General features: G+C 37.2%; 2 protein-coding genes across 2 annotated transcripts; one reads left to right on the top strand and one right to left on the bottom strand.

Annotated features, from left to right (window-relative positions):
- Nucleotides 1–237: 237 nt before the first annotated feature.
- LOC132098942 (PCNA-interacting partner-like) lies at nucleotides 238–13762 on the top strand. The gene is made up of 11 exons (XM_059505252.1): nucleotides 238–394; nucleotides 625–783; nucleotides 1570–1803; nucleotides 1903–2013; nucleotides 4031–4201; nucleotides 4314–4468; nucleotides 6774–6951; nucleotides 7035–7216; nucleotides 7875–7956; nucleotides 11886–12078; nucleotides 12849–13762. The coding sequence occupies exons 2-11, from the start codon at nucleotides 634–636 to the stop codon at nucleotides 13151–13153; spliced, it is 1761 nt and encodes a 586-aa protein (XP_059361235.1). The 5' UTR covers nucleotides 238–394; nucleotides 625–633; the 3' UTR covers nucleotides 13154–13762.
- LOC132098943 (pro-MCH 2-like) lies at nucleotides 13581–15450 on the bottom strand. The gene is made up of 3 exons (XM_059505253.1): nucleotides 15136–15450; nucleotides 14318–14480; nucleotides 13581–13716 (listed from the first exon to the last, which is right to left on the bottom strand). Exons 1-3 carry the CDS (start codon nucleotides 15379–15381, stop codon nucleotides 13667–13669), a joined length of 459 nt encoding a protein of 152 aa, XP_059361236.1. The 5' UTR covers nucleotides 15382–15450; the 3' UTR covers nucleotides 13581–13666.
- Nucleotides 15451–19081: the final 3631 nt, after the last annotated feature.

Raw genomic sequence — 19081 nt, 5'->3', positions numbered from 1 at the left:
AGAGCTAATTTTCCTAGATGAACTGAAACAAATTATAGTCCTGGGCAAATGTACTGCCCCTGCAGTCATATAAACTGATTTTTAAAAACGGATGGTATACCTCTCATATTTCTTTAAATCACCGCATGAGTTTTATTTCTTTTCATGTCAACAATCGTGAAACGCGTTGTGGTTTGAAACAAAACGGGACCCTTCTGTTTGCACTATTGACTTCCCGTTTTGGTGGGGGCGTGGCTAACAAATCGCCCCCTGTGATTGGTCCAGGCGTCCTGGCATGTGGATTTAAATTTACAGGCAGCGGTCGGTTCAGTTTATAATAACTTACATCTACTGGCGTCTGTTTTCCCATGTGTTTCACATTAGAGATCTAGTACGCGTCTAAATATCAGTGTTGGTAAGTTGACATAAGAAGTTTGAAGGTTCTGTTCCTAATAAAGTGCAAAGGGCTTCTTGTTCCTATTATTGTGATTTTGCTTGATGTCTTCGGACTTTCTGTTCTGGCTCAGTGGTAGACTTGGAAAGGTATATGTGATGCTGGCTGGGTTGCATGTATGAACTACTGTCTGCTCAAAATCATTTCAGTGCTGATCTGCTTATTATCTGGCCCTGCTGTTCATTTTGTAGGGTTGAATAATGGTGGTTATGGAGGAAAGCCTGAGAACAATGATCGGAGTCTTCAGGAGAGAATGTCACAGGGTGTTAGACTCTGAGAGGACCACCATCCAAGGGGCTGATGGGATGCTAATGGTCCTACAACTTGCTATGGCTGGGGTCAACAAGCAGGTAATGTTGCTTAAGACTTATTCCACAATATAATTAATTAAAACATTTTCTATTTGAAATAAATGCTGCACTTTTAAACTTCTTATTAATCAAAGTAACCTGAAAACAACCACAGCCACATTATCACAGTTTCCACAAAACATTTTCAACATTGATAATAAAAAAAAAAGAGTTCCTGAAGCACAAAATCAGCATATTATAATGATTTCTGTAGGATCATGTGACATTGAAGACTGGAGTAATGGCTGCTGAAAATACAGCTTTGCCATCATATGGATAAATTACATTTTATTTATTTATTTATTTTCTGGTACATCAAAAATGACACTTTTAAATTTCATTATTTTTTTTTTATTTTTTTTATTTTTTTGGACGTCATAAATATGCAAAGCATGGTTTAAAAGCACTAATTAAAAGTCAAATATGTGACACTGATCATGTGAACTTTGTACAGATGGTCAACTGATCTTTAGAAGATTTTTTCCTCCACATTTTTACTGTAATTCTTCTGCTGATAATTTTATTTAAAAAAAATAGGATGAAAAACACATTTTCACAGGTGGACTTCTGAACAGCATTTTAAATTCACATTACCGTTATTTAAACCTGTAGGATCTCCACTTTGAATTTCAATATACATGCTTGCTTGCAGTTTATACATGCAGTGGTAGGAAAAAGAATGAGTCACGCAAGTTTGAATCATTCATTTTGTTCCATATCTGTACATTTTCTGTGGAACAGTTGTGCGTAATATGCTCGTCCCTGTGTTTGCTCCGCTCCTGACAGGAACATGGGGACTTTGGTGTTGCTTTGAGTGAAGTCTTGGCTGCCTGGAAATACTTCCTTCTGGATAAGCTCCAGCTATCCCACAACGATATCCCGCTTCCACAAAACTATGACCTCATCCGAAAAGAGTATGACTGCTTTTTGAAACGCACCAATACTGTGGACTTGATTGACGTCTTCATTACGTTCAAGGAGCTTCGGATAAATGAGCACCCTGAGGAGCCCCTAACCGCGGTGAGTGCTGCCAGAGGGCCTCAGATTTGGTTTTTCTTTCAGTTATCCATCTGAAAGATATTTAATCTGTGGCATATTCTCGGTCTTCTCTCTATCTAGATGCAACTTTTTCAGTTTTTCATTGGTGAAAAGGAGAGTTTAGAGAAAATGGATCCACTTACTGTGTGTCCCGCAACTCCATCCAACAAGGCTGGAATCTGCAGTCCACAGGTAAATGATGATGGATTAGCATGAGACTGGAATACGTTTTTTTTATTGTTGTGTGGCTCTTAATGACCATACAATTTAATGACAGCAAATGGGATGGACGCAAACATTTCAACAAAGCACTTAACACTTTTACTGTATGTACTGAATAACATATGTGTAAACAATTTAAATTTTTTACTTTAAGTTAATGACCCTTAATTCTATATATATATATATATATATATATATATATATATATATATATATATATATATATATATATATATATATATATATATATATATTATATATATATATATATATATATATATATTATATATATATATATATATTATATATATATTATATATATATTATATATATATTATATATATATTATATATATATATATATATATATATATATATTATATATAAGTTTGGAAACATTACTATTTTTAATGTTTTTGAAAGAAGTTTCTTCTGCTCATCGAGCCTGCATTTATTGATCAAAAATACAGAAAAAAATGTAATATTGTGATATGTTATTACAATTTAAAATAATTGTTTTTAAATTTATTATACTTAAATTATAATTTATTTCTGTGATGCAAAGCTGAATTTTTAGGATCATTATCACATGATATCCTTTAGAAATCATTCTAATATGATGATTCATTATCAAAGTTGGAAACAGTTCTGCTGCTTAATATTTTTTCAGAACATGTGAAACTTTTTTAAGATACTTTGAATAAAAAGTAAAAAAATAAAAATAAAAAAAAGAAGCTATGTTTTTAAAATATAAATATTTTGTAATAACAATATACACTACTGGTCAGTAATTTGGGGTCAGTAATTTTTTTTTCTTTTTAAATAAAATCAATACTTTTATTCAGCAAGGATGTGTTAAGTTGATAAAAAGTGATAGTAAAGAAAATATATTATTAGAATATATATTATTATAATGATTTTTTTTGTTGTTGAAAAAATGCAGTTCTTTTTAACCTTTTATTCATCAAATATATTAGACAGCAGAACTGTTTCCAACACTCATAATAAATCAGAATATTAGAATGATTTCTAAATGATCATGTGATAGACCGGATGTTACATGTGACACTGAAGGCTGGAGTAATGATGCTGAAAATTCAGCTTTGCATCACAGGAATAAATAATTTTTTTAAAGTATATTCAAATAGAAAACTATTATTTTAAGTTGTAATAATATTTCACAATATTACAGTTTTTTTCTGTATTTTTGATCAAATAAATGCAGGCTTGATGAGCAGAAGAAACTTCTTCTTTCAAAAACATTAAAAATAGTAATGTTTCCAAACTTTTGGTCTGTACTGTATAATGTGCTAAAGTGTTTAATGTATAGCATTTATTATTGATATAATTTTGCTATAAATATTTATAATATAATTAATTGAAGGCATTGCCCTGTGTGACATTTTAAAGCTTATTGCACCTGGCAACAGTAACTAAAGAAGGTAGAGTTAAGCAAAGAATCTGATTCTGTGACATTTGTTGGGAATCTTACTCTAGTTTTCTTTTGCTGGCTGTTTATTACCCTTTTCTGTTAAATTTCACCCCCTTGCATGTGCCTCTTATTCGGAAGAATGTGAATATCATATAAATCATATCATACTCTCAGAAACGTGGAATGAGAACGGGATGTTTTAAAAGCACTTTGTATAGTGTGTTGAAACTACTGCTGCTCTGGCCCAGTTCTGTTCACAGCTGCTCTGCTGGGTTCTGATTTATGTGTGAGTAGACGCTGGGCTTTGCCACTGTAATACTGGTGATGAAGTTTATGAGCCTGGCCTGTTCAAGCTTAAGGGGCTGTGGAAAAAGCCCGTCCTCAATATACAATATGCGTCCAAGTCCGCTAACTTGACTCATCAGTATTGCAGAACGGAAGAGTATGAACCTTTCCTAGTAAAAACAAACCATTGATTTTACCCTTTCAGTTAACATTTGTTAATGTGTTTTTAGTCCAATTATCCCACTAACGTGTTGTTCAACTTTTCTTTCAGATACAGAGAGTTGTCAGGAGAGTTTTCTGTTCTTATTTGGGCCTTCTGGTGAACTCTAAGAATGATTTGGCTCTCGCATACACTCTGGACAACCCAAATCGCTCTCTGGGTCACATCGCCTTCACTGACCTTAGGCATGCTGCCTGCGACAGCACCTCATCTCTCTTCCTGGTGATTTTACAATGACTTATACTTTTCAAATATAAATGAGTTATCATTATCAAGTCTTCATCTTTTTAACCATAATGTGAATGCTAATTAATTGCAGATTTTGTTTATTCAGACAGTTACATCATTTGTCAGGGCCATACAGCTGGGAGGAAAGGGCTATGCCCCACCTGAGTCTCACCCCTTAAGGAAGCACATAAAGGGCTTATCAGAGTTTCTCAATTTTATCGACCAGTGTCAAGAAGTTTTGGGAGAAACCTCTAATCCCAGGTACATTTTCATGCTTTAAAAAAAAAATCCTGTATTAGAAATACATATCATCCATAGTATTCCATTCTGAACACAACAAACGTCTTAAGTCTACATAGCAGTTGTTCCAGCAGAGTTCCAATACAGGTTAAAAAAAGTAAGTGTTTTTAGAAAGTAATTTATTATTTTATGTATTTTCCTATGATTTTATTCATTCATTCATTTATGCTTGGCCCCACAAAAAAGATGTGTACCTATAAGCATTTATTTAAGCACTCTTATAACAAATTCTAATATTTTTAAGTAAAGATTTAGGCATTATTATTATTATTAATGTCCTGATAAAAGTTTCTTGTTGGTCACAAATTAACTGTGTTTGAAACCAAGATAACTTTTTTTTTTTTTTTTTTTTTTTTTGAGTCAGGTCAGCCAAAAATAAACACTGATATTCATTGCTACTAATTGATAACACTAGAAATGGAAGGTCATTTGGAGTCATGCATGTCTGTTGTATATTGCTCTCTTTGCCTGATGTTGCAGGTCATTCAAGTATGCATTCAACAAATTGACGCACTGTATGTTGCACATGCTAAATATTAACCTAAGCAGTAGTATGAGTATTATGTTATCGTATGAACGGCCATTGCTTTGAGTTAAAAGCCAGGACAGCCATGACCTAGCCTTGACTATTGCACGACCCCAGCTAAGTGTAGAGAAGCCTTTGATTTATACAAAAGATTTTGTATCTCCTTGCTTTGCCCAGAGAAATTGTACTTGCTATCTGTATTTGTAGATCTGTTGGTCTCGTCCTATCTTAAAAACGAATTCTCTCGTCTTTTACCTGCTGCCATGTATCGATGTATGGTCCTCTTCTCAAAAGCAACCTTTAATGACGTCTGCACCAGTATTAATGAAATCGCCTGAATTGTTCAAGCATGTTTATCTGAGGAACATCAAAGTGTGTTGTACCGAACAGCAAATGGCGGCTTTGTCCCTCCTTAGTTTGATAACTATGATTAAACGTCATAACGGTGAGATTTATGCCATGATAACTCGCACTTCAAACCGTCCAAGCAAATCTCCTCTAGACGTTTGGCAGCACAACACATGGAGCTGAATTGAATGGATGATTGAGTTATTCAGAGAGGACGCAAGGTTATTTTCCGCAGTGCATCATGTGCATCAACTTCATTTTTGATGGAAGTGCCTTGAACCTGCTGCATGTGGTCCTGTTCACCACCACGTCTCTTTTCTCTGATGAGAGACTGTGAGCGCTGAGCCAAAAGGGGTCTTTCATCGGCCTGCTTCCCTGCCTGTGCAGTTCTCCACCTCCCAGCACCTTATGGAGTACTGTATTACCACACACAAACACTCCTTACGGGGGAATCGGGGTCTCTCGTACAGCTAACATCTGTTTTCCCAGATGATTCGGTTACTGTAATTCCCTTTCACAAAAGCAAGGTCAGGGATTCAGGGCGGCCTCTTTCCTGCTGCAGCCCAAATGTTTACATTTATTAATCTCTTCATATATTCACACACAGAGTGAGGTGGAGTACAGCAATAACGCTGGTCTGGCACGAAAACCTCTTGGACCCTCCTAGACTGCATTTTTATGTGAATTATGGAGTGATCACACTAGATTTTAATCAAGCCAAACCATTTTTCTGCAACAAACCACTTTAAGAAATAATTAATAATCAGGAGTCTGACAGTCATGGGAAACCTGGAAACAGTGTAAATATTAAATAAATATTAGCTATTCATTAAGTTCAATTATGGAAATATTATTGTTGTTAATAATAGTAGTAATAATAATAATAATTATAATCTGTTAGTAGTAGTAGTAGGAAATTTATAGACTTTGATCTAAAAACATGCGCAGAGATCTGGAAACATGCTAGCAAGCTAGTTATTTGTGCGTGCATAATTGTTTTTAAAGCCAAAGCAGTTCACAAATCGGTTTGAATGATTCATTAGCAAATCTTTAAAAAAAATATAGTAATCACCAAGTGGTTATGGAAAAATCATGGAAATTCATTGGTCAAGATGTGTGGGAGGGATCCCTGAATAATGTGTTCAGAATGTTAAATAATCAGCGAGTTCCCACAACCCTCTGTTTAGCATGAGTATCCAACTCTTTAACGTTGTAAAGTCAGAATGCATGAAATGGCATTTGACCTTTCCTTTAACATAAAAAACATGATGTATGTATTTGTGTACTTGCTGTTATGTTTTGCATGTGTATGAATGGAAGAATATTTAAAGTTTGTGACCACACCTTTAGAACTGCTAAAAGTGTATGTTGCATTGTTTTTTTTCCCAACAGAGAAGCTGGATTCAAGCTGGTATCTAGTATTAGAGCTGCTCTGGTCAAAGGCCGCAGTAATGGAGACCCAGTGTACCTTGCAGCAGAGGATACAGCCAAAAGTCTCAAGGAAAGAATCAGTCAAATACACACCATGCAGACGCATTCAACTGTTGGCACAGGAATCAGTCCAGCAAGGGTAAAACTTAGTGGATTTACCCTATCTTCTCCAAATCTTTTTTTCCATCCTCATTAGTAAGACAAACAATGTTTCTGTTTTAGCCCAAAGCATATGCTATTAACCACTCTACTGCCTATGGGGGCCGAGAGACCGTGAAGGTTCTAATGACTCTTTTGGATGAAGAAGCACTAGCACCGCCCTGCAGGAACAAGGCAGAACTGCTCTCTGAAGATCATGCAGTTCTTAATGGCAGCTCTGGAGCTTGTCTGCTTAACCTTTACAAGTGAGTCACTCCACATTGCTGTATTAGTGTTTTCATGTAAAACCGTTAACTGTTGTCATAGGACAAAAATGTATGCTAATTTTTGTTTTGTTTTATGAATTTAAGTAAATAAAAAAATAACAATGCTTAATTTGATGCTTCATTTATTTCATTCACTTTAATAATAATAATTATAATAATAACAAATGTAATGCTTTAATACAGTCAGTAAGAAACATTTATTTTGTTGTCTGTTTTCTCAATTCATTTGCCTTCTTGCCCTTTACAAGTAACTCCACCTTGGTGTTATATATATATATATTTTTTTTTTTATGTAACTGTTGCCATAGGACAAAAATAAATCCTAATTTATGAATTTAAAATGCTACAAATATTGTATTATAATTTATTTTATATATATATATATATATATATATATATATATATATATATATATATATATATATATATATATATATATATATATGCAAAAATATAGTCTGTAAAAAAAAAAAAGGTAGATTTTCCTGTAATTCACTTACCTTTAAAAGGTGTGACACAGTTAATTTGTTAATTTGCCCAATTAAACTGTTGTATGTTGCGATTAATTTTGATTTGCATTTAAACACCTTGTTTTAATCCTTAAATATTCAGCTCGTTTTCCACTTTGTGTCTATAGATCTCCAGAAGCTCCCACAGGATCTTCTCCAGAGCCTTTACGGAACCGTGTCTTGAGCCAACAAGAACACATCAAGTCCAAGGTAAAGAATCACTGGGGATGTAAGCAGAGACCCCAATCTCAAATACCGGTCAAATACAAATTTAATGTGACACTGAGACAGCAAGTAATGCACATTCACAAGCTATATCATCTGCTTGCTCTGTTTTGTAATGTACAAATTTATACTGGTTTTGTTTTGTTTTAATGCACTGTGCTTGTGCAGCAGGTTTCCTGTTATATAAAACAACCACTGAGTGTGAAATTTAGTGTCGCACAGTACACTCCAGACAATAACCAATAACCTCTGGCAGTGATGCACGCTTACACACTTAAAGCCTATCTTATTAAAAAAAAAAAAAAATGTGCTGTTGGGCTGCGAGAAGAAAGATTACATTTGTATGTCCTAATTATCTTTTGGCCTTAAAAGGATTTATTTTACTATTCGGTCATAAAATACCTGAAAGCTATAAATCCCTTAATATAAAAAGGACGGCCTGAATAGCAGCTAAATGATGTTTGTCAAGAAGCTTGTTTCTGAAACCAACCTTAACTAGTCTTTGGATTGCTAGCGCATTTTAAATGAGAATGGGAAATGAGTTTATTTTTTTTAGTACTGGGCATCTTCACCAACGAGAAAGGGTGAGCGCTCTGTGAACATTTATGCTAGGCACATTTGGTTAAAAGGTTTCTTTATTTGATTGCTCTAGCAGATGTCTCTTTAGACCTCCACTCTCTGGCCGCCTTCCTGTGTTAGTGAGCAGTAATGGTCCCCGGACAGCTCACCGCTTCCTGAACTGGACGGGCGGAAGCTTTCTGCATCAATTTCACTTTGAACATGCCATATCAGTGGCGTGACTCAGCTAGCAAGGGGAACTTGAAAGGTTATTGTTTCCTGTTGTCTGCAGAATGACTTTATCCAGTTGTACTCCAATAGTTTCATCACAAACTGACGTCGATTGGCACAAGGGGAAAGATCAAGAGGTTCCTCCAACATTAAGACTGCAGAGAGAGATTATTGTGAGAACGGTCATGTAGTAAGGTTTAATGAACTCGTAATGAACCCCAATTGATACACTGAGGGCCACTATTATACATATAAAAAGATGGTAGTACATTTTTAAATAATGTTAGTACATTTCCTGCTAAGAATGTTCATTTAAAAACACCCTCAAAACAGGCCTCTGGTATTAATGTCTGTATCTTATAACGCAATCCTAAGTGGATGGTCCTAAGTACAGGTTTAAATGGGGTCCAAAATTTGTGATGTGGAAATTTGGGGAAAGCACAAGCGTCACTACAAGTTGATGTTAGACAGCGAACTGAACTGAAAACTGCATTTTTCTTTTTAATACAGGTACTCCTCTAAAATAACACACAATTCTGCTCAAAACATTATATTTAATTTCAAAGTGTCACATTCCCAAGAATATTTATTTTTGGTTGTCATAAATATGTGATATTAATATTATTTATTGAAAAGTATTCAAGTAAATTAATTAATAGTGAGTGAAGGTTTATTCTAGGTATTAACAATTGATTAAAAATATTAGTATTAGGATTAGTAGTATTATTAATAATAGTAATAATATGAAAGAATAATTTTATTTATTATAAACTGTTAAAGGGGTCATATGATCTGATTTCAGTTCTTCCATTCTCTTTGGAGTGTTACAAGCTCTTGTTGCATAAAGAAGATCTGTAAAGTTGTGAAGACTAAAGTCTCTTACCCAAAGAGATATTCTTTATAAAAGTTACGAATTGTCCACGCCCTCCTGAAATGGCTCGCTTTAACATGCCCCCATATGTCTACGTAACTATGTGGGAAGATTTGCGTAACGCCTCCCAAATGTTAACGCAAAGAATGAAGACATACCTTTTATTCTCGCTGGCGCCATGTCATGGAGAAGCTGTGTGTTTCATTGTGAAAGCGAAAATACTTTGTTTGCCCTTCCAAAAGCACACAATATCCGCTTTATCATGTCTTCCGTGCTGGTCGCTGAGGAAATACATCAACAAATGTGTTATTTGAACCTTAAACCGCATAAACGCATTTCATTCCACCAAAAACACAAAATAAAGTAATTTTTAGCAATGTCATATAACCCCTTTAAAATACAATAAACCTGTAATAATGTGTATATATATATATATATATATATATATATATATATATATATATATATATATATATATATATATATAAAAATTAAAAGGTTGTGTAAGTAAATTTTTGACTTTTACTAAAACACAAACATGTTATGGTATTTTGTATAGATATTTAAGAAACATGCTAAGTTAACGTACTCGTTTATCTGAAAAACAATGCTATAGTCAGTTATTCTCCTTTGAAAATGTGCGTTCTGGGCCGGAATGTCATTTTCTGTTTTGCTTTGTGAAACCCACCCAGCCACTGCCAGTTTACCCAATTGTATTTCATCACCCCGGGTTTCCAGTTGGTGGAAAACAGCACATACATTTCATTTATTGTCAAGTGTGCTCTTTCCTTTTGGTGTCAGCAATCTGGCAACCTGCATTTGCATCAAGTCTGGGGAGGAGGGGCCAGGTGAAAAAACCCTCTCCAATATTTTTTTATTTGGACTGCAATACCTAGTTCAACCACTCAGTGTCAATCCTACAATACAGCACCTTTAAACCTAATGATTTAAATAATCATCCATCCATCCATCCATTCTCCAAACCACTTAGGCTCTATGTTGTGGCAGAGATCCTGAAGCCTATCCCAATGTGGGCTGGAAAAGGCAGGGAAACACCTTGGATATGTGTGCATAATGACTATTTTTATAATTTATTATTAAAATAATAATGATAATAAGTTATTAATCATTGTACAATAAAACCGTGACACAGACAGTAATACAAGATCAGAAACCCTCCCCTCATTCTGATTCAGCTCATTCGATACAGATTTACTACTAAGTGAAAACCGTGACCACTAATGTGTCTCAACCGGCTACTTATAATTTGATCTGATGTTAATACCACCTGTAAATGGGGTCATAATATCACTGCTACTGGTGCTGTGTCAGCTGGCTCAGTGGGTTTGTCCCAAAACAGGTGTTATTCAACCATGCGTCATTTCATTGTGTGCTTTACAAACAGCCAGACACACCCCCTCGTGTTACTGAGGGCTTAATGATGACGTTCATATCAGAGGAAGTAGCTGGTGGACCCAGCCTGTCGCAGTTTTTCTTGGGCTCTTTATTGGCGTACAGTCGGGGCTGCCCAATGTACCGTATAAGCCTCCCATACGAAAGCGCCCAATCTGAGTGATACTGTTGTTTTAGGTGCTCTTTTGAAAAAGCTGCACTCAAGCTTTGATTCCCCACCCCCCCACCCCCACCCACTGATCCCTGATACACCCACTACCCCATTTTCTCTACACTTTTGCAGTCCCACCCAACTATGCCTGCAGTTTTTTTTCTTGAACTTTCCTGAATTCCACTCTCCTACTGTGGCCAGCTAGCCTGAGGGAGAGAGCGTTGAATCCTGATAATCCATAGCAGGGATGGATCAAAGGCCCTGAAAGAGGTGGATCAGCACTTCTCTGAGACCCTTGAGACCTTAGAGGTTCACTACGCCTGTGCGAGATACCATTTCTTTTTCATGCACCTCACGGCGTCCTCCGGACCGCAATATTTATCCTATTTTTCTGTAGTCATTCTCATAAGATTAGATGTTTTCATCTCCATCCAGTTCTATCAGTAGGGCTCAAAAATAAGAACGGCCTAATGTCCTGAGGCCAGTGTGAGAGAGTTTCCGGACAGTTGATTGGATTGTCATTTGTCCTGTTCTACCAGTGCTGTAGGGCTACTGTGCAATACTTCATTTTTTTTATACTATTTTTGTTTTATGAACATACATTTGGATTAAAAATCTGAATCGCTATAAAGTTTTAGAAAAGTATTAATTTTAAAAGCAAATTGACTTCTTTTTTTTTTCATTTAAAAGGTTGCGCGGCCAACTGTCCGCTCTCAGTTTGCATGTACATACAAGGATGAGATGCCCCTCAACCGGGTGTTGGAGTTTCCCAGCACCAGCCAACTTCCTACCTGTGTGCACCCTGCACCCAAAAAAACGGTCTCTTTACATGTGACTCTGGAGGAAGAACCTGAGCCCAGTGGGATGGACATCAGCCTTAAAGGTAGTGCCTCTGCCACATTTCAAAACACCATCCAAAAGTAGTTTTGGTACTCGTTGTCCTTGTGTATTAGCTTTGAGACCATTTAAGATGCTCTTGTGTCCTTTGAAAAGATCACAGAATGAAACGTAATGCTTTTATTAATTAATGATGATGCCACAGGTAATGTCCTTTCACGGGCTCTCTAGAATGAGAATATCCCACCCACTGCAACCGATCGTAAAAAAATCAGTGGTCATTAAGTCATTTCATGGGGTCTTAAGTGTTTTTTTGGCTTCTTCTTTTGGGGCTCAGTTCTTAATGTACTGAATAACCTTCATGCTTGGTCTGTTCGCTGCGCACACACATGCAGAAGTACTCCCTTTTTCTGATGACACATGGTCGGAAAGATGCCCAAGTCTACCTCCACAGCCCAGGGCTTGATCCCTGCCCAGTCCCTGCTAGGGGACTGGTACTTAAGATCAACCTTTAAATGATTCCCCATCCCGTAAAACCTGGCTGCCCCCGCAACACACGTTCCCCCAACACCCCCCCCCCTCACTTTTTGTGGGAATGCGTGCTTCGCTCTAACAGGTTACATGACAAATGTTCAGTTTCAGGGCTGTAAAATAAACACACCGCCTGTTAAAGTGCAGACTAACGTCAGCAATTTCATCGTAACCTTTTCTACACTCCCGTCCTCAGCCCACCCTCCTTTTTTGTTCCTGCTCAATGTTTCACCAAAGCTTTTATTGTGTCCCTCCTTTCTTGTTTTTCTGTGTATATGTATCTAGAGGCCACTAACTTAAGGCATGAAGTTCCTGGCCAATCCGCTCTGGGGGAACATAGTGGAAATGCTTGGAACCGAGCAGGTGGGAAGGGTACTCAGCCAGAACAGCTCAGAAGAGCAACCGGGACCTCAAAGAGAAAGCTCTCCAATAGAGAGTGCACTGAGCAAGGAAGAGAAGAGAACCAGCCCCCTCAGAAAAGACCCCCTACCAAGACTCCCGCTGGAGAGATGGGGAAAAGGAACGTTAAAGCTGCCAGCAAGAAGCTTATTGCTGGTCAGGGCAAACTCACCGGCTTTTTCAGACTGTAATTTACTGACCAATCTCTTGTCAATTATGATGTTCTGCTTTGGCAACGAAGTTAGGTTTTATGTATTAGTACTCTCTAAATGCATTTAAAGTGATAACTTTCCTGAAATTAGTAATTTATTCACCCTCATGTTGTTCTAAACCTTTTATTTTTAGGTGAAATAGTCCTTTGAATGCTTTTTATTGTCTCTTTAACACAAGTCATGTTACTCTACTCCAGACGGCATGTGTTCGAATCTATTTGTGTGTGTGCGTGTTTGAGATGCAAGGGAAAGGATCATGAGTTGGCAGAGAAAGAACTGTTGTCATTTTAGTTGAGGATTGTGTGACCATAGTACCTTTCATGAATGCATTCTGTTCCCCTGAAACTTGACTCATACTTTGCAGATTGTAATAAATTTTTATTTCAGTTCTTTTTAAATCATACAAGTATGTTTGTTATCTTTTATATTAGGAGTGTCTTGGAGGATCAGAGCTGGGAAAATCATGCAGGTGCTTTGTCAGCTGCTCTGTTTTCAAGCTTGCCAGCAGGGCCTGTATACTCTCCCTATCATGCACCTCAGTACTGTGAAAAGAACAGGAAGAGCAAATAAATTTAGCATTAAATGTAACTGGAAGGCTACTTGTTTATTCACTGGTATATTCCCTGCTGAAACGAAGATTAAATCAACCTAAGCTGCTTTTCTGGTCTGATTTGCCAGTTGTAGAGGAGCTTTGGACACTCTTCAGTTGGGAGACAAGCTTGAACAATGTAAGACCAGCAAACCATCTTAGTCTGGCTCGATTTCTGGTAATCTGTTTTGTTTTTCAGAAAGATAGGGATGTCAGTTTTTTAACCCCTTGTTTTCCAATAAAGTTTCTTCTCAGTATGGTAATGTGCCTTTTTTATTTTTTATTTTTTTATCTGTCCATTCCTTTTTCAAACTGCAGTGATTACTGGAGCATATCCCAGCATCTTGGGCCATAGGCAGGGAAATGGCCTGGATGGATGACCAGTCCATCACTGGGTAAATTGTTTTTAGAATGTTAACTATAAAAATGACTAAAACTATAAATATGTCAAATTATTTACAACTTAGTCTTTCAGTTTCCTCAAGCATATCAGGCTCCTTTCATGGCTATGTAAAAATATTGCTGAAGAAGATGAGAAACTTTGCAGTGCTTACTGTCGCTCCTGCCCATGGGAATGGCATTATCTGTGCTACGTCTCTCATCCCTCATGTTGAATCCATCCAGAATATGATCCATCCCACTTGGCGGCAGCACAGGGAAGGTTCTCGAAAAGGCAAGGTTTGTTTCCCTCCCAAGAGACCCTTTTATTCCTGTGTCCTGGTGGAAAAGGGAAAGGCATTTTTAGTCAGAACTTCAGAATGTGGGACAGCCACTTGAACAGAAGCAGCCCAAGCTCACCCCAAAACACTGCTCCCTCTACAGGCATTTTTCCTGCTGCATTAAAATCTGAAACAACACTTGGAGATGTTTAAGTTAATTCAAACAACACACGCCCAAGGGCAACCTCAAGATCCCTCTCCATAACTGCTCCCAAACTACTGGAGCAAAGCCGGCGCATGGAGCCCCACATGGAAGAAATCTGTCAATTTGCGACAAAGTTTCCTATGCCTCGCTTAGCCAATTTTCACAATATCACCGTGGGACCTTTTATCCATAGATTCCATTTCCCTCTTGTGACCGTGTCCTTCCCATAGTCCTCTCTGACTGTTCCATTACTGCACTGATAATTGTAGCAATGTGAGGACAATTCAGCCTTAAATTCAGAAAGCTCCGTTTGATACCCATAGAAAGGTCCTCTGATTCTTACCACACCAGCGAAGTCGGACTGGTATGATTTCTTTAACCTGACTAAAGCGTGCATGTAAATGTTGGCAACTACAATCATGTAATCTCTGGTTTTTATCTGATCTAACAGAATGTAAAATACAACAGATTACTTACTTTGTCAAGAAATTAACATACAAACACTTACAGCAAGTATGAAGATGCGGTTTGTCCCATCTTCGTCTACCAGTCTGCCCTCTATGATGGGTTGTCTTCTGAAGATGAGCCGCCCGGGTCCCATTTCACTTAAGTCATCTTCTCCTTCTGTCGACACCGCTCTATCTTGGTCTGTATTTTCTCCATCCATCTTAACTTTGGGCAAAGCTGTTGTTGTGCGAGTAGTCAACTCAACTAAAACTGCAAGCGCAAAGATTACTATGTAAGATGATGCCATGATCAAGGGTGATGGTTGATTTGCTTGCAGTAACCTGCCTTTGCACTCGCATATCCACAGAGTATCAAATGTGTGCTTTTTTTATAGTGCCTGATGATGATGATGATGATGATGAGTTGTCCGTTTTGATCTATTATTTGGGTTTTGATGATTTCCGTGGCTCTCCTTTGGGCAAAACCTGTTGTTCACCTTGATAAAAGGTGGATGCCATTCCACAGGGAGGATATTGAGACATGTTTTAAAGCAGGAAGATTATATTTTGAATGGTTTTCGTTTTTCTAAAAGGCCAAATAACATCTGTGAGCTTTTCATTGTGAATCTGGAGAAAAGGGCATGCCCTTTCAATATAGTGTTCGTACCCCATGCCATACTTAGTTTGTCAAGCTCATGCAGAAGGTCAAAGTTTGTACGTTGAGGTCACATTTTGTCTAAGCAGTAGTAGTAATCCAGTTCAAATGGTTACAATATGAAAGTAATGAGTCTCAAAGAAGGAAGAATACCTGTTGTGATACATCGTCATCCATCAAATGACTCCTATTCCCTTGGTGCCGCCTCATCATCGTATTGTCTATTATCTTCATGTACTTATTTTCTGTTGTTGTTTGCAGGTCAGAGCCGGATTATTAGTAATTTCATTAGATCAGGAGTGCCCAATCTTGTTATTGAAGGTCTACCTACTTGTAGAGTTCAGTTCTAACTCTGTCCAACACATCCGTCACAAGTGCTCCTGGAGGTCGGTGCAAAATTTGCATGGGAAAATGTTATGACCTTATTGAAATTTCAGGATTTGGCCTGTGAAATTTAGAAGAGCAGTGGTAAATGTGTCATATCAGGACAATTTCAGACTCAAGACTATATTTTTTCAGTCTTTTTACTGATTCATTGAAATGAACCAGCTCGTAAAAGCCATGTGCTCACAGATTAGGGCTCACACTAAATACCAGTACACACTCTCAAGAAGTAACTAACTAACGGCATCTAAAGTGGTATCTGACAAACCTGCATTGCAGATGCACAGAGGTGTTTTTTCCCCCAATTTTAGGTAATCCCTTTTTGTTCTAGTCACAGCCTGAGTCCTGTAGGCCACTTCATAAGAAATCAGAAATGTGCTCCTCAAGGCTCCTCTTCAGTTCTTATGAAAACATAAAGACTTTCCTTATTAATATCATGGTGACTGTTGCACAGGCAAGAAGAAATGGAACATGAATAATACTTATTGAACTCGGCTGAAGTGATTTTACTTGGAACACTCAGCCTTTATTTAGTGAGTATTTGTGTTGGAGTGAGAAAGCTTCTACTGAAGGACTCAGCTGGTCTATGGAGACATGACTGTTCCAGCAAGAGTGCAACTGAACTTCAGAGTTTGACATTTTGTTATTGTAACCCCTCTATGTTGCCACTTCACGTTCTGATGTGTCTCACCCTCCAGAGCAACCTCTTACCACCTTTGATTACCCTTACAACGATAATCTAATGTTTTGATTTGCAATTTCAAACTAATAATCATAGATCCCCTTTCATGACTCAATTGCCACCATGGTAAAATGCTTTTTAAAAGTTTTTGAAGCTTCCACCTCTGTGTAGCTGACATGTTAGCTATATATTCCACTAGATGGGAAGATACTGCTTTATTAATGTACATGTAAGCTCCTCAAAGTCACAAAGGTTCGGTTTAATTATTTTGAATGAAGAGTGATTCAGTCATATGAGAATGAGAATTTAAAATGCTAATGTTGGTTTATTGCATTTTATTTCTTCAATAAATGAAAGCGTATATTATAGGTTCTGTGACCAGTTCCCCCATCAAAATAGTTTTAAATGGCATTTAGCACATCTCACTGCAGGACATGTCATCTTTCGAAAAGTGTCTCATGTCCGCTATCCACTTTCATACTACTGCAAAAGCTCTCAGCAGTTTGTAGTATGTGCTTTGAGAGTACAGACTGACTGGGACAGTTGATTTGCTCCTTGCTATTTTTCCTGTTGCACAAAATCACGCTTTGGCCCTGGATTCTGTCACGGCCCCATCTTGCCCTATCACTCACCTCACGGTCTTTGCCATTGATGGATCATGTATCCACTCCAGAATGGGCAGCTGAAATACCCAGTAATGGAAAAGAGAGAGTGGTCTGAATGACAGCGTTTTTTTTTTTTTTTTTTTTTTTTGTGTGTGTGTATGGGTTAAAGTTACATACAGTTATGGCCACTCACTCGAATATATTCCACTCATTGCCAGTTTGAATTAAAAATCACACGTGGATGCTTCACTTTCGAGGAAAAGCATTAATTCTTCAACAACTAGAGCTGCGTAATAAGTTTGAAACAATGCAACGAAAAAGAGTACTGCGGAAATGGACTGAAAGATTTAAGCTGTGGGACTGATGAACGAAGCACTACTGTATGTCAGGGAGCATCTCGCAGGAACATTTAGTTCCTTTGCTTCTCATATCAGGGGGCACTGCCGTAAAGTGGTCAAACGTGTCTTGTGGTCAACAGAGATGCTTGGCTAGATGACATCACCATATTCCCTATTTGATGCCAAAAAGACTGGGCATGTTACTCTGTCCTATTTTGTTACACACATCATCACAAACCATACGTTTCCATTTTCCAAAGATGTTAAAAAGCTGCTTTTGATCATCCTTTGGGAAACCAAGAGAATTTATGGTCGCAATTCCAAGATGGTCTCCCCATTGATCATATTACCAGATTATTTTCTTTACTTGTCTGTTGTTTGGTGGTGTAGTAAATGATGGGTTCAGGGAAGAAGGGGCCAATGGGGGCTCAAGCGGGACCATGGTGGACTGAGATGGGGTTGGCTTCTTTGTTGCCCAGAGAACAGACCATGGTTTCCAGGAACAATGCAGCTGATGAGAAACTCTCCAAGGAAAATATGGGTCTGACATCATGGGTTCTTAAAGCTCGCAGCTGAGCCAACACTCTCTTGCCACAATCAGCTCCCAGTGTATTTCCACTGCTGAGGGAGGGAGTGATCTAGAGGTAGAGGGTGAAAGGGAGCATGTTGGGGCATGGATGTTGCCTGCTAACTCTTGTACATGAGTAGTGTTGTATGCTGAATGTATGTTATATTGTGATATTTATAGATCATACATAAAAAGTTTGGTTTTGAAATCTGTATTTTGTTTGCTTTAATTTATACTCATACATATATTTTTAAATGCATGGAATTGATTTAGCTGTTAATAAAATTTTATCGATATGTAGCATGAAATAATGTAGCACTTGAGGACCAGGATTTGATTCTATTGTGAAAAGTCAGTTAGAAATGTGTAATTTTTACATTACATAAAAATGCTATTGCAAATAGTTTGAGTCGGACTGAACTTATTTATTTAGTTTGCTGTAGGACTGTTTGTTGGTTGGACAAATGGATGGAGTGTTTTGATCTTCCACTTGCACAAAGTAATTTCAAAGGCAGAGGAAATTGGATGAATATTTTATTTTTATTTTTATTTATTTTGTATGTTTGTTGTATCAGGTGCATGCATTATGTGGTGTTATTTTAGTACTTATGCATGGTTATATTATTATTAATATTTAGATTTTTTTTTAATTTTTACTTTACAGTAGTTTTTTTTAGTTTATATTTCAGTTTCATAAATTTTACTACTTCAATTAAAAAATTAGAAACTGAAAAAAGCTTCCAACTGAAATAAGTTTGTTGTTCATCTAATGTTTG

The sequence above is a fragment of the Carassius carassius genome, chromosome 22 (assembly GCF_963082965.1).
Source record: "Carassius carassius chromosome 22, fCarCar2.1, whole genome shotgun sequence".
Taxonomy (NCBI): Eukaryota; Metazoa; Chordata; class Actinopteri; order Cypriniformes; family Cyprinidae; genus Carassius; species Carassius carassius.
The sequence above is the reverse complement of the archived record's forward strand: the minus strand, read 5'-3'. Positions and strand labels throughout refer to the sequence as shown.